This window comes from Alosa pseudoharengus, unplaced genomic scaffold, assembly GCF_046254945.1.
Source record: "Alosa pseudoharengus isolate Yale_2024_CS ecotype anadromous, Long Island Sound unplaced genomic scaffold, YU_APseudo_1.1 YU_APseudo_1.1_scf_4, whole genome shotgun sequence".
NCBI classification, from domain to species: Eukaryota; Metazoa; Chordata; class Actinopteri; order Clupeiformes; family Clupeidae; genus Alosa; species Alosa pseudoharengus.
In genome coordinates, this window is record NW_027468774.1 from 45,755,159 (window position 1) to 45,779,287 (window position 24,129).

Below are 24,129 nucleotides of genomic sequence, written 5' to 3' on the forward strand. Positions count from 1 at the left end.
GCCAGCTTGTGATGTCATCGTAATTGATTCGGCCGCCATATTGGATTTAATCAAAAACACGTACAAGTTTTCGCAGGTCACAAATTTCAACGGATCCTCACCAGAATTGGCAGAGACCATCTTCAGACCATGCCTTATCAGTGCATTGCTTTCTGGAACAATTGACAGAAGCATTCGGCTGTAACAGCCAATCGAAATTCCACCAAACATGAAGTGAGCTCATATCTCAGCAATCCTTGCATGTATCAAAGCCAAGCTTGGTACACCTATTAAGGACCCCATCAGGAGGAATCTTAAAAAATGTTGTGACCTTTGACCTCTAGGGGGCGCTGCAATTGCCAAAAATGTGTTTTGGCCTGTCTTGATTGCGTTTTGTTGATGTGTTTTATCGATTTTTTATTTTTTGATGTGAAACTAATGACAACATGTTCCATCCAGTTCATTCTAAAGCGTGCGTGCAAAGGCAGGGCGGGACGGGGTGGGATGGGCAGGGGTGATTAGGTGGGGGGGGGGGGCTGGCTGGCGGAGGCAGCAGCAATACTCAGCCCTGTTTCAGCCCTACAAAGTCAGTTATGTTTTGATGTTACACTAGTTGAAAGTGTTGATCGCGGATGTCTGCTGAGTTCTATCTTGTCGCCGTGGCTACTCTGGCCTATTCTGCTTGGCCCCTCCATTGCTGCTTGCAGCTATATTTAATACATTAACATTGCACTGAACTGCCTTGCACTATATTTATATTTAAATCTTAAATCTTAGTCTATTCTGATATTGCACTATTCCTACTAGGGCTGGGCGATAAAACGATAGCGATATGTATCGCAATAGACATCGATATCAATAAAATTACATTCGATAGAATATTCGATAATTAAAGGAACACACACCTCCCGCCTTACGAGTCCATAAATAAATAGGCTAAATATATCTTGCATTGTAGCTAGTATGTGCAACTCTACCAGAGTAGGCGATAGAAGTAGGCCTACCTCAACACAGACTCTCAATGAGTCCTTGCCTCGTGCATTCTCTCTCTCTCTCTCTCTCCCCCTCTCAACAGGCGCATCCCTCCTCATGCACATGTAATCCAAACATTCACAATCGTGCAAGACGACTGGCTAAATTGCTATTAAATCCGGTTAGCATCATAAGCACGCTGCACGAATTTGTTCAAAACTGTTGCATTAACTGTTGCTGCTAAATTCTAATAATTTCAATCCCGATGCAAAGGAAAGTAGCTGGAAAAAGTATTCATTCATAACCAGTAGACTATGATAAACTGGCAAATTAAGCTAGTAGACTATGATAAACTGGCAAATTAAGCTACTTTGTTTACAATATTTCCAGGCTTCCAGTGCTGCTTTTCATTCAGACTTATGTGCACATGTATTTGAGTGTTTTTCATGATTGTGTTGCTATTTCTTTTCCCTGTTTGCTTTGATTGATAACTGAGGTGATTAAAATCAGAGGAAGGTTAAAATAAAAGTGTTTAAATTGAACTTTTTTCCCCCTTCTGGTCCTTATCTGAAATAGATTAAAAAAATCAATAATTATCGATATTGACTGATATGAAATACTTATATTGTGATACAGTTTTCAGCCATATCGCCCAGCCCTAATTCCTACCCTCTCTCTTAATTGTATATTGTATCTTGCCTGTGCCTGTTGAGGTGTCGACGACCATGGCAACCTTGACAGGGACATGGTCGTCGACACCCCCCCCCCCCCCCCCCCCGGACAATTGCACTGCCACAAACTGCAAACTGCCACATAATTACAAATGTACTGTAATTATACTTATACATAGTCATAGTCATATTTTACTGCTCTTCATTCCATTCTTACTATTCCGCTTTGTATTATTTTATGTTTTTTATTCTATATTCTTATATGTTAAGTAAGTGTTAAAGGAACCGTATGTAAGATTGTGGCCAAAACTGGTTCTGTAATCCCTTTCAAATTACTGTAGAGCGGTGAAAACTTTGCGAGATCCCGCAAAACTTTGCGAGATCCCGCAATGAGATCCCGCAAAAGTGCATCGTTTTTTTTTCTTCTTCATGTTTTTTTCCCCATTACTTTTTTTTTTTATTATTATTTTTTTTTTTTTTAACCCATGTTTTTTTTCCCCATGTCACCCGGAGGGCTCCGTACTCTTCTTACTTTTATGTAGCCAACACCTTTGTTTACAAGGTTCAGACTTCAAAAGTCTTGCCCAGATATATTTATAGTGTGTTTTTTTTAACAAGGTTTGAAGACCTCTGATATAATATTTTTTTGTCAAGTTATGTTTACACTGAATTTTACTGAACTATTTACACTGAACTAATTTAATTATATTCACTTTACTCTCGTATTATTTGTTGAGGTTTTCCAGAATATTGTAACCATATGTGTCACTTTTGCATAGATGTTTTTAGTTAGATGAAATACTTGTCAAGATGTAGCAGACTGCCTTAAAGTGTCTGACAGGCCCGGGACCTCTGAGTGTTAAACGTCTGGATATAAATTCATATAATCACAACAAATACTAAGGCTAACCGCTTAGAGTCCACATCAACGGGGCCTAAGAATGTGTTAGCAAAGCCTACATACTACCGCAACAACTTGCTGTGTTAGCCTCAAAAACGTATTATTATTATTATTATTAGTATTATTATTATTATTATTATTATTATATTCTTCTCTATTATTGTGTTGTTATTATTATTATTATTTTCTTATCTATTATTGCGTTAAATGTTCCAAATATAAAGCACTTTGAGCTGCATTCTGTGTATAAAAGGTGCTATACAAATAAAGTTGCAGCAAGGACAGATATAAGAAAACCTTCTTACCCACAGCAATAGCACTTTACAACGACTCTCCTTTGAGTAGAGAGAGACAAGTTATCTTTTAATCTTTTATATCTAATATGGAGGCAATTGTCTTGATTTATGTCTTATTAGGCAGTTACACTTTGGTACTTGGATGTGTATGGTACCTTGACAGCTATCATATGCTATGTCTTGTGGGTGAAAGTAATTTCTTGTTTATGTATGTGGACTATATGTGTGTGTGTGTGTGTGCTTGCTGTATGTTCTTAAGGCTGCTGAAACAACTGAATTTCCCTGTGGGATAATTAAAGTATATCTATCTATCTATCTATTAATATTATTATTATAAATTAGTATAAATCTCAGTGATGTGCACTCGTTTGCTCTTACTCAGCCAATAGATGTTGATTCTCACTAGACTGAAATACATTCGGTTCTATCTAATTATATCTATCTAATTCAATTTCCAAATATACCATTCAAATTGGGGTTTTCAATACAATTGCTCAAATTCAATAATTCAAATGAAAATACAAAATATTCATCTTTTGAATGGTCCATAGTAATAGGTTGGATTGTATTAAATGCAGAGCTGATATCTATACACACCATACGCACAAAGTTCCCTCCCCTGTTGTCAAGGTAAGTGCAGTGTGCAGTATGAAGTTGATAGCATCGTCTGTGGATCTATTAGAACGATATGCAATATGCAATATGAGGAGCAAATTTAGCTTAAATATAGTTCTAACCTCTTAAAGCACTTCATTGCTATAGACATCACTGCAACGGGACAGTAGTCATTTTATTGTCAGTGTTATGTCACGGTATTGTTTTTTTGATTGTACCGCTCTTCTGTGACTTGATGTGCATACTAACAACGTCCCTAGAGTGACAAATTAAATTTCAGGACTTTTCCAAAACTTTTAATAAATTTACTGAATTTCATGATTTCTCCAGGCCTGGAAAATGGTATTTTACTATTCCATGATTTTTCCAGGTGGGAACCCGGAATGGATGTGTCATCTGAAGAGACAAACCGCAAACGTTCACTACTATCACCACTACAACTATTAATACTACTAATGATCTATTTGTATATTATTACATAAAATAATCATAATGTAAAATGTAAAACAACAGACCTCTCTACAGTAGGATGGCACAAAGGCTGCTCCTCCTGCGGTAACAAATAGGTGATGCCCACCACACCTACAACTCGCAAGCTGAAGGGTCCAACCTGACAAAAACAGTTTGTTACTCATTAAAAAACAACAGCAAAATTAAACTAGAAATGCAATTCCAAGGAATTACCAGGGCATTAAAATGCAAAACATGATGTAAGATAGTGTTAAAACAGATAACTTAGCTAATGTTTGCAAGTAGTTATGTTAACTATGCTAACCATGTTACTTAGCTAGCTTAGCTTATGTTTAATAGTAGTTATGCTAACTATAATAATAATAATGTTAACTATGCTAACCATGTTACTCAGCTAACTTAGCTAATGTTTTCTAGCAGTTATGCTAACCATGCTAACAATGCTAACCATGTTACTTACTTAGCTAGGTTGCTAGGCTGTTGCTAGGGTACTTGAGGTGGTTGCTAGGCTGTTGCTAGGGTAGTTATGTTGGTTGCTAGGCTGTTGCTAGGTGATTTGTGGTGGTTGCTATGCTGGTTGCTAGGTTAATCTCATTATTGGTGCTGTATTGGTTGCTAGGCTGTAACTGTGGAAATGGTTGCTAGGCTGTTGCTAGAGTACTTGAGGTGGTTGCTATGCTGTTGCTAGAGTACTTGAGGTGGTTGCTATGCTGTTGCTAGGGTAGTTATGGTGGTTGCTATTTTGGTTGCTAGGGTAATCATTAGGGCTAATCATTAGGGCTATTCTGGTTGCTAGGGTAATCTGGTTGCTAGGTTGTCATCATGGAAGTGGTTAATATGTTGTTGCTAGTGTAATTGAGGTAGTTGCTAGGCTGTTGCTAACTTAGTTGTGGTGGTTGCTATGGTGGTTGCTATGCTGGTTGCAAGGTTAATCTCATTGGTTGCTAGGTTGTAACTGTGGAAGTGGTTGATATGCTGTTGCTAGGGTATTTGACATGGTTGCTAGGCTGTTGCTAGGGTACTTGAGGTGGTTGCTATGTTGGTTGCTAGGTAGGTGGTGGTTTAATATAGTTGGAATGGCTAAACAGTTAAATAGGTGGATAGTTTAAATGGTTAAATTCTTTAATAGGGAATTATTGTAGTGAGGACTTTTATTTTGAAACAGTTGTGGACAGAGGAACTGCAACCTGGACCATTTGAAGACCTATGTTATGAAGTTTGAACGAAGTTTCTAAGTTAAATGGTTCAAGTGAAATTGCGTACGGAAAAATTGGTAAGCGGAACAATAATAAGAAGAAGCCTAGGAAGAACAGTACAGTGCATTTTCATGCACTGTAATAACAGTCACTAATATGTCTGTGTTGCCCATTTGTACCTGGATGTACACTCCTGGCCTGAGAAGGTGTCGCATCTTTTCCAGGATTTCCCTCTGTAAGACATCCCAGGTCACAGTTCGGTCCATGTACAGCACAAAAGGAAGACCAAACCTGTAAAAAAAAAAAAAAAATATATATATATATATATATATATAAAACCTATTCTATTTACGGGTAAATGAACACCTATTTCTAATCGGCCAAATTATATTATGTTATAACCTCATTAAGATGCATGTTTTCATAAAAAAAAAAAAAATTCAATGGAAATCTGTAAAGATATCAAAAGTTGGTCATGACTGGATAATTCAGCAGGTCAATTAACCAAAACACATGTCGAGATCAAAGCAAAAATGTGACCCTGAAAGGCGAAATCAGTCGCTTTGCGCACGGTGCTATTTTGAGAAAATCCACGATAAACAAACGTACGGGTTAAAATGTCGAATTTCACGTTTTCACATCATTCGACAGTATACAGTCTACACTTCCATATTGTGAACAAATTCCACGGAAAAACATACATTTTGACTGTTAAACCCTAACTTTATTTAGGTGAAGATTCAACACATAACATAACATGGATGTGTTCCGGATAAACATGGATGTGTTCGGGATAGCCTCAGATAACATTCATGAGTATACAGAAACTGTGAGCTGTTACATTAGCTGGTGTACATCTATTTGTGTGCCCTCCAGGAGGTATCGAGTATATCCAAATCAGAAGCCATGGTTTAACCAAGACATTCGAGTCAAGATCAAGGAACGGAACGTGGCTTTCCTGTCTGGAAATGAACATCAGTACAGGATGGCTCGATACTCCCTGCTCAAATCAATCAGAGCGGCTAAGAAGTCACACGCAGTAAAACTGGAGAACTGTTACACAGGCAATGACTCCCGCAGGATGTGGCAGGGCATCCAGGCTGTTACAAACTACAAGGGGAACAAACACACAGCCAGCACTTCAGACACCACCCTACCAGATAAGCTCAATGCCTTTTATGCCCGGTTTGACACTCACCAGCAGAACATCATACCAGCATTACCTCCAGCAGGCCTGGGGGAGAGTAGCCTCCAGGTAACACGGGCAGAAGTTCTAAGATCTCCTCAGCAGGTCAACCCCCGCAAGGCAGCAGGGCCGGATGGAGTTTCAGCAAGAGTGCTGAAAGCCTGTGCAGCAGAGCTGGCTGATGTGTACACTGATATCTTTAACACCTCGCTGGCTCAGGCTGTTGTCCCGCTGCTCTTCAAAAGATCCACAATCATACCGGTTCCGAAGAAGTCACACACAACCTGTATGAATGATTTTCGTCCAGTAGCACTCACTTCAGTTGCCATGAAGTGTCTGGAGAAACTGGTGCTGAAGGCCATGGACACTATCATTCCCGTAACCACTGACCCCCTCCAATTCGCTTACAGGAAAAACAGATCAGTGGACGATAAAGTGGCCCTAGCCCTGCACTCAGCCCTGGAGCACGTTGACAACCCCAACACATATGTCCGTATGTTGTTCCTGGACTACAGCTCAGCTTTCAATACTGTTCAGCCCACCAAGCTAGTGGCTAAACTGGTAGACCTTGGATTGCCCTCACCCACCTGCAGTTGGATACTTGACTTCCTAACAGAAAGATCACAGGTGGTTCGAGTGGGGAACAGGGTATCAACAGCACTGACCATCAGCACTGGGACCCCTCAGGGCTGCTGCCTCAGCCCAAGACTGTTTACACTATACACCCATGACTGTCTATCTTCACATAAACTCTGCCAAGTCTACAAATTTGCAGACGACACATCCATTTTAGGGCTTATTAGGGGAGGTGATGAAACGCAGTACAGACAGGAGGTGGATAAAATACTGGCCTATGGGGAGGAAAACTGCCTTGTCCTAAACACAGATAAGACTAAGGAACTAGTTGTTGATTTCCGGAAGAAGGCTACCCCCCCACAGCCCCTGGTAATTAAAGGGGCTGTGGTGGAGCGTGTTCACAGCTTCAAGTTCCTGGGCCTGCATATCACCAACACTCTCAACTGGTCAGAGAACACCATGGCCACTGTGAAAAAGGCTCAGCAGAGGATGTATTTTATCAGGTCCCTGAAAAAGGCTGGCCTGAGCTGCCAACCGCTCACCCAGGCCTACAGGGGGTTGGTAGAAAGTGTCCTCACAAGAGGCATTACTGTGTGGTATGGCAACACTACAGTAAAGGAGAAGAAGGCCCTCCAGAGGATTGTTAAAACAGCAACGAGGATCACAGGGACAGAGCTCCCCTCCATAGACTCCCTGTACACAGACCGCTGCAGGAACAAAATTAAATCAATTCTCCAGGACCAACATCACCCCAGTCACTCCCTGTTTAGGTGGAGAAACTCGGATCGTGTGCTGAGACATCACAGACCAGAGAGCATAAGGGCAAATACAACACGTTTTCACAATAGCTTCTACCCAGCAGCCACCAGACTGCTGGCTAAGGACATTGTATCTGGTCTAGAATACCCTGTCCCACCTCAGACGCGGACTTGACACACTGGCACACACACACACATGCACACACTCACTCACACACCTACCTCATCTTGCTGTGTAATCACTAGGGGGACAAGCTGGCACTACTGCACTTTGTATTTATTAATTGTATTAATTGTATTGCTTTTTTAGTACTGTATTGTTAATTGAGTGAATGAGAATAAGTGTTCTGTCTTTTTATACATGACTGAGTGATCTGCACAAGCATTCCAATGCACCTGTACATTGTACCTGAGCAAATGGCAAAATAAATACTTGACTTGACTTGACTTGAACACATTAGCAGTCATTCCCTTTGTCCACACCACTTTTACGGTAGAGCTAAAATTTACTCAATGTGTCAGCTCTCTATCGTTCTTGGCAGATGTAACTGAATATGAATGTGAAAGACTTGCCTTTCAGGGCACGAACGGTCAAAAGCACAAACTTTTAGAAATATCCTGGCATCATTTTAGGGACCAGGAGAAGTTTTCCATTGACGTAGCGCATTTTAAAAGCATACACAATCTGTGTACACAGAACTTCCTCTCACCTTACTTCCCCCGAAATACATGAATTATATTGTATAGTGACACCTTATGACTGTCCCAGGTATTAGCTGGGGGGCAGAAAAAGACACTCACTGCGCAGTTGATGAAACTGCACATAATCCATTTCAAAGTCTACCGTACCGCTACTGTAAGGCTAATAACAACTGTGCACCCACACTATCGCACGTGACAATTTAGAAAGGTGATTTTCTCCTCTTCTAGCGTATCGTGACAGGAGAACCATGCCAACTTTGGATGCGGTTATCTTAGTGATACTTTTTGCAATACCCTCAAGCTTCTGCCATTGCCATCTCAGTCCCCTAATCTAAACTCCATAGAAAAACTGTGGGGTGATTCAAAGAGGAGCATGCGGAGGACCTAGGAATCTGATGTGGAGAGATTTTTTTTTAAAGAGTAATGGTCTCAAATCCCACATAGGAGAGGATTATGAGATGTTTTATTAGGCAAGTTTCCATGGTACAGGAACACCCCACTATTCAGCCCTTTCAGCGGTTGGGTATCCACTGCTTACAGGACCTACAAATATGCAGCCTTTGCTCTGAGATCACAACGCTAAATAAGAACTAAAATGGCATAGCAGCTGCTGCAAATACTCCCCACATAGACCTTTGCTAAATCCTTTATTAGCAATTAACTGTTCGATTACAGTATCCAGGGGCGGACTGGCCATCTGGCATACCGGGCATTTTCCCGGTGGGACGACGCACCATTACGGCTATTTATATAATTGATGATTTTGGCCAATGATCGGACCAAAGGAAGGACAATCAGCGACATCAGTAACATTTCCATATTGACACTGGGCTGATCCAAGCTCAGATAACAGCTCACGTCAGACCCCACCCCTCCCATTTTGGCTCAGAGCCAGGATCAAAAGTTAATCGAAGTAGCCTACATGAAATTGCGGCGGGTCCCGGTAGTGACAATTGTGCAAAAATAGCACAAATGTAGAAGCTTCAAAAATACAATATTGCAAGTAGGCTAGAATATGTCAGCAACATATTGAAGTTCGTTGAGTTTGAACAAGGAGATGTAAGCAAGCATACAGAGCAGAGGAGCAGGTGGTGGAGAGTGAGGCTAGTTGAGGCTACATGATAAGAACTCAGTGGTGGAGCTGGTACAGTAGGCTATGTGTGATATGCCATGCTGACGATGATGATAATGGTGACTTATTAATTGCGATAATGTAATGATATGGTAATGACAACATAGTTAGGCCGTGCTGTTGTAACAATCAGCTTTTTCAAAAGTGACTATTACTAATAAACACGGGTATTATCCTGATCCTCCTACTGGATTATGTTTAAATAAGTTATTAGAAAAAACAAGTTCTGACAATGCAATTTAAGTTTCAAGAATATATTTGCACACCCGTGTAGGCTATAAGCAGTTTTTCAAACCCTTTAGTTCACCCTCATCAAGTACAACTCAGTCTATTAATCCTCAAAGTGATGAGGCACTTTTACTGTATGTGTAGTAACCACGCACCCGACAACTGTTTGCATGCACAAACGAGCGCACGTATGCTCATAGGTTCAGCCAAAGTCACTTCTCTCGAAAAATAATAATCCAATGAATCCACAGAAAAAACGAGGAGCCTCTCGCTGCAGCCTGTGGGAAGGCGGGGCTTGACATCAAGCCCAGCCCACATCCAAGTCAGCCATGTTTTTTTGTATTACGTCACACAGTTTAAAATTGCTGGCGGCGAGAGGGAGGGAGGCTGTCGGCAGAGAGAGCCAGGACTCGGAACGAGACTGGGCGAGCTGCTAGTGCTACATTCTACAAACCAGCAACTTACTGCAAAACACGTTTTATTGTGTAATTCAACACGTAAACTGTGGATTCAAACCAGTGCAGCAACTCGCAACAGCACCAACGTTTCCATAAGAACGCTGTTGTCACACTAACGTTACTCGTTCGTCAGATAGGAACTAGCTAGCTGGCTAGCTAGCCAGCAAAGTTAACCATCCAGATGGCAAGAGGCTGGTGGCGGCCCACCAGTTTCGCTGTCGCCGGCAGACCACTGAGTTTTTGCACATCGGTTCTACCGCGGTCCGCTGGGCTAACGAGCCTCAGAGTTGACAACCTTTTCTTTATTCATTTATACGGCGGACTGCCGGTGGCCTAACGTTACCATTGCGGGTTGCTGACAAGTAGCCTATCTACTGGTGGTCCGATAGCTGCTTGCTATCTGGGCAGTAGCCTATATTTGAGATGAGGATGTCAAGCTTGATCTAACCGGTTAACGTTACACAATGCATTGTTTCTGGTTCACCTGTTGTTAATAAAGCAAAATCGCCCCTTTGTAGGCTATTTGGTTGTAATGGAGAATTCTTGCTGTTAAACTGATAGTCCATGATAATGGGTCCGTGTATCATTCGTTCATTTGATATTCAATTGAGAATCCAAAATGAAAAAAACGAAAAAAGGACTTGTTTTTTCATTATTTGTTTATGAATGTTATACAAACCAACAAATAATGCTTTGTTTTTCCGACTTTTGATTTCATGATCAGATCAAAAGTAGAACGTTTAAAAAACGGCCTCAGGCCCAAAACTGATTTTAATATTTATTTTTTCCGATTTCTGTGACCCGGAAATTATTTATTGACTTCCATTGCCAGCTGCTGCTTCTGTTTTTCCGCATTTTTCCGCCCTCTCTCTCTTCTCGTACCCCATTTAAAGCCATTCAAAAGTTCCCGCATCCACTGATAGGTGCGTCAGCTGATGCGTTAGACAATCAGCTGATGGGTTTGACAGCCAACTGATAGGTGCGTCATTCAGACAGCCGCAACTTTCAAACATGACAGACACTGAGTCAGATTTTGTTTACCTTGATCAGAGGTTGGTGCTGATGCCTATTTCCGTCGGCACATCAACGGCAGATCTAAAGTCCTCAGGGAGACAGCCTACACTCTGATTTTATTAAAAGGATATGCACGCGGGTACTCGCGAGCATTTAGAGGCATCATTTTTTATGATTCCCGAAACCCCATTCAATCGTGCATAGGGATTTTTTCTTACGAACCGGAACGTGCAAAAATGGTAATGAACGCATACAAAATGACGGTAGCGTCTATCACACTCTGGGTGAGCGACTCAGTTACGTTGTTTAAGTAGCCTAATTGTTTAAAACTATTTAATTGTTATCGATAGCAAGTCACACAGGCATCATAGGCTACATTTGCTTGTCATCTAGGCCCTATCCAACCCTTACGATAAAAAACTGCATTGTGTGACAAAACTGCAGCTTTTTTTCTGCAGTAGGCTACTGCAATATTTTTGTGCCCAAAATATTGCATTGTGCAGTACAATGTAGGCCTGTGTTGTCAGTCAGGGTCGACTTATTGGTCTTTTGTTATTTGCACAGCTTTATCAGACCAGCTGTAGCTGGACAAACTTTTCAGCTCGTCAGCTACAAGTTCCCTGGTCGCCGTTTTGGGACAGAAACATTTTGTAGATCATTCACGCCGGACTGGTTCAACAGGTGGAAATGGCTTCATTATGACACTGAGACCGAGTTTTTTGTTTTCCATGTTTGAATGCTAGTGAGAAAAGGTTAATACCGGAGGACACTTTCAGGGCAGACAACCCATTCCTAAATGGGTTTGGAAATTGGCGTAAAGCCACCGCCAAATTCACTGATCACGAAAAATCAAAACTACACAATGACTCGATTCAGAGGATCGCTGCCTTGGAGAACGTGCCAATGAATGCCCTACTGTCTGATGCGATTTCCAGCAGACAGGCAACTGCACAACATGTTCTGGAGCTGCTGTTCAGGACCAATCGGTTCTTTGGCAGTAAGGGGGTTCCCTTCAGAGGTGACACTACTAGGGATGGGAACCTCTATGAAATGATGTTGGAACACACATGACCAACCGAAAGAGCAAGAATGGATAAAGGGAAGGGATAACTGGATGTCCAACACCATACAAAATGAGATCATTCAGCAGTTTGCCCATGCTGTACAGAGGGACATAGTCTCGCATTCATCCGAGTCCACCTTCTATGGATTAATGGCTGACGGCACTACCGATGTGAGCACAACAGAGCAGTTTTCATGCAGTATACAGTTTGTTGACAATAGCCTTCAATCGCACTGTGTGTTTTTGGGGTTTTATAACGCCTATTAAACCACCGGGCAAACTCTTTTTTCCTGCATTGTGGATGTGTTTTTAAGGCTTAACATTCCGATGGAGCGCTTGTCGCATACTGTTTTGATGGCGCCAGTAATATGTCGGGGTGCTTCTCTGGAGTCCAGGCCCGACTGAAAGAGTTGTGCCCTCAGTCCATGTACAGTGGGTCCCCGTTAAAAATTGACACTTCATTCACGATCATGGTGAATGGTGAAATGTAAGTACAACTGCAGCCTCTTGGGGGCAGCATAGTCCGCTGTGGAGTTCCACGGTCGAACCAGACGAATTCGACAGCAAGGGCTGTGATTGGCCGAGTTTTCAGTGCGTTTCTCTGTGTTTTTAGCAGCCCCTGCAACATGCTAGTCCACTGTAGCCTAAGCCTTGTACATAATGTTAAACATAGTTTTGGATTCAGTGGCAAGATTTCTTGATTGTACAGTGTCTGTCTCTCAGTAATGTTTTAAAATGAGAGCTTCGTCAGCTGGCAGTAGGCTACTTTGTCGGTAGTCATGAGAAGTTCGCTTGCTAACAGAACATAAATATGCTGCCCAGAAACCTTGTGAATAGTTCTGATTTTTTTTTACTACACTAACGAGGTTGAAATATAGACTTTGCCTACAGCATCTCCTTAACAGTAATGTTAACAAAATGACAGCATTCATGACAAAGAAAAACGAATTCGGTCACTCAAGACTGTGCCACGGCAACCAGTGTAGGCTACAGTCCTACCCAATAGGCCTACTCGAAGCAGATAGCGTTGTCTGACGGTCGAGTGGGTTAATGCACGTATTTCCAGAACAGGTCTGCAACTTTCAGGCAGCTCTGAGTTCGAATCTAGGCAGGAGCAGAGCCATATAAAGGCCTAGGCCTATTGTTATCATTTTTTGCAAGGTGTGGCTCCTGGCAATACTTGTTTATAAGACGTTTGGTGATTAATTGATAGCTGTTTTTGGGACACGTTAAACGTTCTTTATAATGAGCGCATCCGGGGAGTAAAACGACTGTTACGCGCTGTTACAACTGTAGGCTACAATGATTGCAATACAAAAATATGCGTGTTAGTTTAGTTAGTTTTGTGATGTTTTGCACTTTTGCCTCATGTGTTTTCAGGTTTGAGGGCTTTTTTGGCAAGATTGACCTTGGTTAGACTCTGCATATGTTATTTCTCCGTATGGAAAATAAAGTAAATTTTCGACACACGTCTGTTATTAGTTCAATAACAAGTGTTGCTTGTTAAAACATGTGACTAGTGAAACTCAAATTATTTTAGAAATATTTAGCCAAAGCCAAAAAGTGTTAGAGAAGGAGAGACGCCGGTGCAGCTCAGATGTCCTCTTAATTTTCTTTATTCTTTAGTAAAAGGTGCAGAACATTATTAAACTTCGACTAACGTTTCGATGTTCGTTAGTCAAATGTTGGTCAAAGTTTAATAATGTTCTGCACCTTTTACTAAAGAATAAAGAAAATTAAGAAGACATCTGAGCTGCACCGGCGTCTCTCCTTCTCTCTAAAATATCTGTCCTGGCCTGGTTGCAACGGATTGTGGCCAAACGACAGAAGCGCGGAGAACCCTCCTTTGTCTACCAAAAAGTGTTACTTTGTGCCCCGCGCTCCCCCACTGCTTGTGAAAAAAGGGGATGGGGGAGGGGGGCTTAACCTGAAAATCTTAATGTCACAAAAAGGCAACGAGTCGTTTTAGGCTACAGGCCTTCATAATGGTAGGCTACAGGAAGTGGGGGGAGGGTATGGGATGACCAGAGCCGTCATCTATCGTCTTTCCAGGCACACAGCTTGTTATATAGCCTATCGACTGCCTTAACAGATAGACTTTGCTCTTGGGTTTGGCCTTACAGCGAACTCAATGCTCTTGTTGCTTGCAGTTTGTTAAATAAAGCGATGCAGATTACATTATTTATTTCTGATTAATTGCGTCTTTTGATGTATTTTGCAACATTTGCTTGTTAGGCTGGGCTACTGTCAATGTCCTGTACAGGTAAATGTTCAACAATTGCTGGTGTAGGCCTAGGCTATTAATCAATTAGGGACTGTTCGTTATTTATTTAATTAAGGGGCTACCGGAGGAGTTTTGGGAGCGTTAGTCAAAAAAGACGTGACCCTCCCTCGCCAGCAAGAATTTTTTCTATGACCCTCCAAAGTGATTGAGAAAAAACGCATGACCCTCCCCAGTCCCAACAATTTATTGATGCCTTAGGCTACTGGGTCAATTTGGGAGCTTGCGTGCTACGACTCCTTCCTTGAAATGCCTTGAAAAGGCTGTCGTTTGCACAATTTCACAAATAATCACCGGGACCGAAACAAACCTGTCAACTTTTCCCGGGTTTATCGCGTATTTTAACTTTTTCCTCGCTGTCTTAGGAGGAGCTGCAGGGCCGTCGCAAGGGGATGCGAGGCCCTGTGCGAACTTGACAGATGCAAGGCCCTTTTCACTTACGTGCATGAAATCATGCGACAGCTTACTTTACACATAGCCAAGGCTACCGTCGGTGTATTTTAATAGTAGCCTAGTCTAATAAGCTACACCAGCTTGCCTTTAAGAGGGGAAATTCAATTGTATAGCCTATAACATTAGCTGAGTCACATATTTGGCCATATGGTGTTAGGCTACATCACGAAACCAAATAGTGTAACAAAGGCGAACACTTTAACAGGGGGAATTAATTGGGCATGAATCATTGTGCTGAACGGTATTTGTCAATGAGCAGAAACACACACGACATTCAAACTATTGATAAGATGTACTGGTCTGTATCTATAGGCTAACATTGGACAAATAAATGACACTGACTCGCCATATCCTGACTCAGGAAAAAAAACATTTTCTTGCTTTGCCGCAAACTCAGCAATGAAATCATAGGCCAGTTTGCAGGTAGCCTCACGTTTTTTTTTTTCATAGAAGGGAGAGCCCAGTCTCTCCTGTGACATGGAGGTGAGCAAATCGTTTTTAATAGCTTGTTCAACTTCGAAAAGCTTCGTTCACCCGATGCCAGTCACTGATCGCAATTTCAAACTTCGGAAAGCCTCATCTTTTTAAGTTTTAAGTGCAGTGGCCCCTATCTGCCCCCTTTGGAATTATATCTCGAGCCTATTATAAGGTCCAGTGCGTTATGTCCTGGGATTCGGATGTGCTCAAAAAGAAAAGAAAAAACACTTTTTTATAGATGGTTATAAGGAGCAATGTGAGAGAGAAATTTGATGATCATTGATCGTTATTTTGGGACGTTAAGCCTTTTCCATAGGCGTCAGTGAAGGAGATTGAAGAATGACCATTTTTTTATACGAAAATATTTCTTAACTACAAAAACTCAGTGTCTAAAAACTCAGTGTCATTCAGACTCAACCCTCTTGTTGTTTTATTATCTTTTTCGTTGTCGTTTGAACGTTGGCAAGCAGGCATGTTGCGGTTGCAATTTAAGTGAAATTTCTGCAGTAGGCCTACAACATGCTGTTAGGCTGGGCTACTGTCAATGTACTTGTACAGGTAAATGTTCAACAATTGCTGGTGTACAGGTTATATAATCAATTAGCTAAACCATTTGTCCAGCTGTTTAAACATTTTTTCGTGCTACATTCAAACGCAAAAGGTGCTTTGATATATTTTTCGTTTGAACGTCGGCAAGCAGGCATGCTTTGGTTGCAATGAATGAGGATAATTGCTTTTTTTTGCATTATTTTGAATATGACTCGCTCCAGTCTCAACAGCACGTACTTTTTCCACACGCTAAGTTCTAACACACATAGGCCTATCCCCTCTCGCTTTCTCTTTCTCCATCCCTGCACACGGTGCTTTTTAAAGGAGCTGCACCATTTTACAACAATTGCATCTACATTTTCATATTTCAATGTTTTGTCAAGTTTAAGCTTAAACTACCGTGATCAATTTAAGTTCCCGTGCCCCCGCTGAAAGTCTCTTATGCTCTTATGCGCTTATCGTTTCACTATCAAATATAAGTAACCGTGACAAATAGGGTATAAGATATATAAACTCACGCTATTGTATTATCATATATGTTTGGTAATGGCTCAGCTTTCTCTGATTGTTCTACTGACTTGGAAACTGCATCATGGAAGCAGTAAGTCAAGTCGCATCAAAAATAGTAGTGGCACCAAAGTGACACCTTGTGGTTGTTTGTGTCAACTGCAGTTTGTGCCATTTCTGCCGAGAAAATGGGGATCGTGATTCCTGAAGGAACCCGTCCAAACTTAACAGGGACCCACTGTATGTGCATTGTAGCAATCATGCACTTGACCTGGTTCTCCTGGAGAAGTAAGCCTTGTTGCAGATACTTTGAACTTTGTGCGCAACGTTGCAACAGTTATTGGAGAGTCAGCAAAACGCAAAGCGCTGTTCGAGTCGGTTATCGCTGGTGATGAGGTTGCTGTGAATATCTTAGGCCTGTGCCCGACTAGGTGGTGTGTTCGTGCCATAGCTATAAGCCGCATATTGACCTCGTACAGCGCTCTTTTGGCCACACTGACTGCGCTAAAAGATGACAAGGGGACGAGGGGAGACACCAGGTAAAAGATTGTGGGGCTTTGTAAGCAGGCCCGAAACAGCAGGACACTGTTTGGGCTGCTCAGCTGCCAAGCACTGTTCGAACCCTGAGAGGCAGTGGCTAGAAGGTTGCAGAGCTCAAACGGCACTCAGTGCACTTGAATGCGCAAATGTGCTCAAACAGCGGATAGCGGCACTTCGACGTGACGAAAATGTGGAGAAGATGCTTGAAAAAGTGAACGTATATGCTGCGACAAATGACCTGAGGATGCCTAACACCACTGCGAGAGAGAGCAGAACCCCTGCCCGCCTTCGCCAAACCACGGAGCCAGAGGCACTCGCATCCATTCTGACTTGGAGACGTGAGTTCTATCAGGCTTTCGATTTACTGTCATCAGAACTGGAAAGACGGTTTAACCAAGACACAATGATGCTAGCAGCGAATCGAGAGAGGGCGGTCATAGTGGCAGCATGTGGATCCCCGGTTGACTTGGACACCCTTCAGCTTCCCAAGGAGCTGGACACGGGCCGCCTCGATCTCCAGCTTAAAATGATGCACAGTGTTACCGGGGAGTCTCGGTGCACCACGGTGAAAGGTGTGGCATCGATATTGAGTAAGCTCCATCCACAAACGAGAGCCCTCTTCAGCGAGGTGGATAAACTTATTCATCTGTGTCTTTGCGTGCCTGTTTCAGTGGCCTCCTCAGAGCGTTCTTTCTCCAATCTGAGAAGATTGAAAAACATGGTTGAGGTCCACAATGACACAGAAACGACTCACACACCTGTTCCTCATGAAGGTGCACTCGGATATCCTGAATGCTTTAGACATCAAAGCCCTCATGAAGGACTTTATATCCACTACCCCTGAACGTCAAGCAGTGTTTGGTGCTATTCATTAGAAGAACAAATTGTCGTCTCATGGTAAGGGATGGATTTATTTCATGAATGCATGACTGAAAATATGTGATAAATGTGTCCTAGTATTGTTTAGCTTTCAGGCTGTCAGGTTGGCTTCTAAGATTATGAGGTTTTTGGGTGGCTAGCTATGATGGGATACATCCAAGACTACTCCTCGTCGACACATTATTTTCTAAGGGGGTGTTTTGTCTTTATGCAACTGCAGTAAAATGCACGGTGTGTATGTGCATATGGCAAGCCGATTGAGCATTTATTCAGATATCTTGATATCAGGCATAATTGTCATGTACATGCAAGCCATTTCTGTCCACTAGTTAACTAGTGAGCCATTTCTGTGTGAACTAGTGACAGCCAAAATGCTCACTAGTTAACTAGTAAGGCCCAAATTCTCTCTAGTTAACTAGTTCATATGTTTCATATCTTACTAGTTAACTAGTAATGCTCAGCATGTTCACTAGTTAACTAGTGGACACTGAAATGTGCACTAGTTAACTAGTTTAAAGACTTCTATATTTTACTAGTTAACTAGTAAGGTACAAAAATGTTTACTAGCTGACTACTGAATGTCAAATTCCCACTTGTAAACTTCTATGTAATTGGCCAGCCGCTTGAGCGTTTATTCTGATATCTTGATATCAGGCCAACATGCAAGCCATTTTAGTTTTGTCAACTAACTAGTGAGCCATGTTTGTGCACACTAGTTAACTAGTGAACACATATTAGCTTCACTAGTTAACTAGTGAGAGCCAGAAATGTCCACTAGTTAATTAGTAAAGGCCAAAATGCATACCAGTCAGCTAGTTGAAGGCTTTTGGGTCTCACTAGTTAACTAGTGACAGCCAAAAATGTGCACGTGTTTACTAGTGAAGGCAAAACTCCTCACTAGTTAACTAGTTGGAGTAGGTCAATGTCACTATAAATGGCTTACTAGCTAACTAGGTCATAAATGTATACTAGTAAACTAGTTGAAGCCTAAATTCACACTAGTCAGCTAGTGGCGCAGAATTAAAATTAGGAGTCGAAGAACTCTGGAAATTGAGGCTGTCTGTTGGCTCCCTGTGTCCAAATAGAACATGACAACCAATCACAGCGCAGAATTTCACAAAATCCCACCCACAACATTTACATGTGGCACACAAGTTAACATGCTGGCCAAAGGAACTTTAACTAGTAAACTAGTGGCTTCAATGTGACACTTACATGTAAACTAGTGAAGGCAGAACTGCTCACTAGTTAACTAGTGAAGACACAAATGCCCACTAGTTAACTAGTGAGGTCTAAAAAGTGTCACTAGTTTACTAGTGTGCACCAAAACACCCACTAGTGAACTAGTGATGGCAATTTCCATTCGACTAGTTAACTAGCGAGGTGCAAAAAGTGTCACTAGTTTACTAGTGTGCTCCAAAACGCCCACTAGTTAACTAGTGAAGGCCATTTCAGCCCCACTAGTTAACTAGTGAGATGCCAAAATGGTCACTTGTTAACATGTAAAGGCAAAAATACCCTCTAGTTACTTGTGGGCCTTACTAGTTAACTAGTGGCATGTATATTTTGTTCACTAGTTAACTAGTTACACCTAAAAAGAGAAACAAGCTGACCGTTTTTGTCCACTAGTTAACTAGTGGAACAATTGAAGTCTCACTAGTTTGCATGTGTGGCAGTGAAGCAGCTCACTAGTTAACTAGTGCCTGAAACGGCTATTATGCAAATTCTAATGAGAGGGTGGGTAGAAGACTCCTATTGGGTATTATGTAAGAATCCCACCCAGTCTAAATGAATACCACCCAGACTAAATTTACTGTTCATAGCCTCGCTATCAGGTCCTGATGGGTGCCCCTAGTGGCTAATGTGACACACTGCTCTGCAACGGTACTTCAGTATAGATAGTAAAGCAGAGCCTGCAGTATGCAGTATCTCATATTCTGTCAAAATGGTTTTTAATAATAACAGGGAAACCCCATGCTTTAACAAGTGAGCTCTTAGTGATCCACACCAAAGATTCAAGGGATCAATTTTAATATTATTCTTTGTTTATTGTTGCTAGGCAACCACAGACATAAATGTATCCATTCAGTCGCGCTTTTCTGATTATTAACTGAAAAACAAAAGATTGTACACATTAACTGCAAATGGTTTCAAAAGTAATTAAAAGCTCAAAGATCAAGAAAAAACTTCACACACTTCTAAGGAATTGAACCCTGGTCTCCCACATGATCTCCTGCTGCTTAACCACTTCAGCTAGTCTTGCCACATCAGCAATGCTATCATCAATGTTCATGTTACTGAAACGTTTTGTTGCTAGGCAACCATATACAAATGCCTCCAGTTTTATCGCGATTTTCAGACTAATAACTGAAAAACTAAAGATTGTAGACATTAACTGAACGAAGATTACAGCAATACACCACAACTTTGTCACTAGACATGTTATCAAAACATATTTTTATGCTCAAACGATCTTAGTTTATAAAAGTTTGCTCTTAGAACAGCCTGGACGAAGTCCTAAATGGACCAATCAAAATCCTTGTTCCGCCTTCTTCATTTGCATGCAAGTGCGATATTGTGTACTAGGTTAACTAGTGGCCAATGTTACGTCCCACTAGTTAACTAGTTGCACAAAATGCCAGCCATTTGTGTATTTATTCAAATTCCACTAGTTTACTAACCTGACTCCGCCAGATGGATTTGCTCCGCATATCCATCTGGGAACTTTTCATTGAAGAACTTTTGGGAAGGGGCGGACATACTGGTTAGCTGATTGGATAAACCATCTGTCTATCACCACCTTTGTTGGTTGTCGACGGGCCAAATCAACCAATTAGATGAACAAAGTATTCTTCTAATGCCGTTTAACATACAATTAAGTTAGGTAACGTGACAAACGTTAAGATGTTTTAACTTACCATTTATGAACCTAATCAACGACAATTCCCATCAAGTTTTCACGGTAGGCCCTACACTTCTGAAGATAGTATATTCCTCCATTATGAACTGGAATCAGCCGTGGAGGATGTCTGTGTCGTTCATTCCTCCCAGCTGCATGGCTGAGACTCATAGCTTCACAGTTTACCCAGGAATAGGCCTACTTTCTAATTTGAATAAAACTTGCGCGATAGCTATGCTCATCTCTGTGGATGCCGTCATGTTGTTCGTTGCGTCACACCTCAACCCGCCTCAAAGCCAACGCTGATTAGACGTTCGTTTGGTGAACTGCTCCAAATTTTCTTTAACGGAAAGTATCCAGACTGATCTGCGAGTGAAACCCTGAAGCTCGCGAGATCAGGATGGTCTCACGAGGCTACTAGTTTATTGTGTGAGAGGCATTTTTCTCCTGCTAGTTCATTATGGACAGTGTTTTGTCCTCACTAGCTAACATGTAAGGCTCAAAATGCCCTCTATAAGCTAGTGAAAGGCATTATAATGCAGATATGCTCACTAGTTAACTAGTGAGCATGTCCTGTTCCATTACTAGTGAACTAGTAAGGTCAAACATGTCAACTAGTTAACTAGTGAAGGCCAATTTGTCACTAGTTAACTAGTAAGAGTACCGTTTGCATTACTAGTGAACTAGATAGCTCCAAAAACAGCCACTAGTGTGTGTCTTGTGCACACTAGTTAACTAGTGAGCTGCTTCACTGCCACACATGCAAACTAGTGAGACTTAAATTGTTCCACTAGTTAACTAGTGGACAAAGATGGTCAGCTTGTTTGTGTTTTTAGGTGTAACTAGTTAACTAGTGAACAAAATATGCATGCCACTACTTAACTAGTAAGGCCCATAATACCCTCACTAGTAAACTAGTGGGTATTTTGGCCTTTACATGTTAACAAGTGACCATTTTGGCATCTCACTAGTTAACTAGTGGGGCTGAAATGGCCTTCATTAGTTAACTAGTGGGCATTTTGGGGCACACTAGTAAACTAGTGACACTTTTTGCACCTCACTAGTTAACTAGTCGAATGGAAATTGCCATCACTAGTTCACTAGTGGGTGTTTGTGTCTTCACTAGTTAGCTAGTGAGCAGTTCTGCCTTCACTAGTTTACATGTAAGTGTCACACTGAAGCCACTAGTTTACTAGCTAGAGTACCTTTGGCCAGCATGTTAACTTGTGTGCCACATGCAAATGTTGTGGGTGGGATTTCGTGAAATTCTTCACTGTGATTGGTTGTCATGTTCTATTTGGACATAGGGAGCCAATAGAAAGCCTCAATTTCCAGAATTCTCCGCCTCCTAATTTGAATTCTGCGCCACTAGTTGACTAGTGTGAATTTTGTCTTGAACTAGTTTACTAGTATACATTTATGACCTCACTAGTTAACTAGTTTGGACAAATGATGCATCAACTAGTTAACTAGTGAGCCTACTGCCATCACCTAGCTAGCTAGTAAGCCATTTATGGTTCACTAGTTAACTAGTGACATTGACCTACTGCAACTAGTTAACTAGTGCATGAAAATGCAATCTACTGTTATCCGATTTCTTCTTATTATTCTTCTTCTAACGCTTTTTCTGCGTTTAATGCGGCTTCAACCGTTTAATGTAGAAACTTTATTCAAACTGCGTTACGTAGGTCTTACTTAGGACAGGTGTGGAATGTATTTTTCATATTTGTAACTTTTATACTTTTTGAACTATTAATTAAAAACTATTACAATTTTCCACATAGACTTAACATTGGCGATTATGGCATCACAATAGAGCCCTTAGAACCCTATGCCAGGTGTTCCGGCCAGAGCCATATGGTTCCGGCCACCTCCAGCAACTGTCTGTCTTAGGCTTTAAGCACACAATCTGGCTCTCTTAAGACTACAGATCCTGTTCAACTGTTTCCTCTGCCCACAACTGTTTCAAAATAACTATGCCTCTAGCCTACTATATTAAACCACCACCTACCTAGCAACCATTGAAATTAAGCATCTATCTCAGTTTCCATAGCAACCAAGATGATTATACTAGCAAACCACTGTAGTAACTTTATTTCTGATAGTAGCCACCATGGACACCCTAGCAACAACCTAGCAATGACTTCAAGTACCCTAGCAACAGCCTAGCAACCACATTCACAGTTAAAACCTAGCAACCAGCATGGCAACCACCATAACTACTCTAGCAACAGTCAGTTGTCATCAACTTTGACTCCCGTCAACTGTTTCCTCTCCCCACAACTGTTTCAAAATAAAAGTCTTCACTGCTATAATCCCCTATTAAATTATTTAACCATTTAAACTATCCAACGTTTTAACTGTTCAACTATTCCAACTGTCAGTTGTCATCAACTATGACTCCCGTCAACTGTTTCCTCTGCCCAAAGCTGTTTCAAAATAAAAGTCCTCACTACAATAATTCCCTGTGAAATATTTGAACCAATCCAACTGTCAGTTGTCATCAGCTATGACTCCCGCCAATTGTGTCCTCTGCCCACAACTGTTTGGCAGCCTGGGCTTTTCAGTCAACTAGTGTGATCAACTCCTAATCTATATTTAACTTTTAAACTGTCTACTTTTAAACTATCAACTTTTATTAAGCTGTGCAACCACCAAGTCTGCACTCGTAATTCCATGGAATTACATTCTCTAGTTGATTCTGTTTTTTCACTGAGGAGAACACTGTCTATGTTTCATACACTATATCTACAAAAGACATTAGGTGAAAAGTAATATTCATCTTGACAAATGTATATTTTTTGATGTTGAATTTTAAGGTATTGTTTTAAAACAATGTGTGTTACAATCAAACTTATTAATTATATACCATTTTAAAAGGCCAGTTCTCCTGATTACAATGGTGGGTATATTTTGTCTCTGCCATGTATCATGGCCACACAAGCCTTTAAGCCTTTTTGTTGGAATGTTTAGTGCCGTCTGCAAAGGTCTAATACATTTATCATAACTTTTGAACAAAAGGTGACACAGTGATTCTGTTTTTTTCCACTGAGTAGAGGACAAAATTGTGAATCCCCCATACACTCTACGTTTTTCTCTATCTACAACAGAAATTGGGGGGGGAAATGAGATTAATCTTGACAAACTGATATTTTCGTGTTTTTTGGGGTTAAAATAAAAATACGTGTGTTCTCCTCAAACTTTATTTTTATTACCATTATTTTATACCATTTGAAAGGGCTATTTCTCCTGATTACAAATTGTATCTCTGTCATGTAGCATTTTCATACAATAAGTCTTTTTGTACCATAAGGCAATTGAGTATG

At 41.2% G+C, this 24,129-nt stretch overlaps 1 protein-coding gene across 1 annotated transcript in view; it reads right to left on the reverse strand.

Annotated features, from left to right (window-relative positions):
• usp31 (ubiquitin specific peptidase 31) overlaps positions 1-24,129 on the reverse strand; it is a 300,296-nt gene that overhangs the window by 72,387 nt on the left and 203,780 nt on the right. The window contains exons 8-9 of the mRNA XM_076266583.1: positions 5,281-5,392; positions 3,950-4,044 (exon numbers count right to left, since the gene is read on the reverse strand). Coding sequence (XP_076122698.1) covers positions 3,950-4,044; positions 5,281-5,392 — 207 coding nt within the window. The remainder of the gene's footprint in view (positions 1-3,949; positions 4,045-5,280; positions 5,393-24,129) is intronic.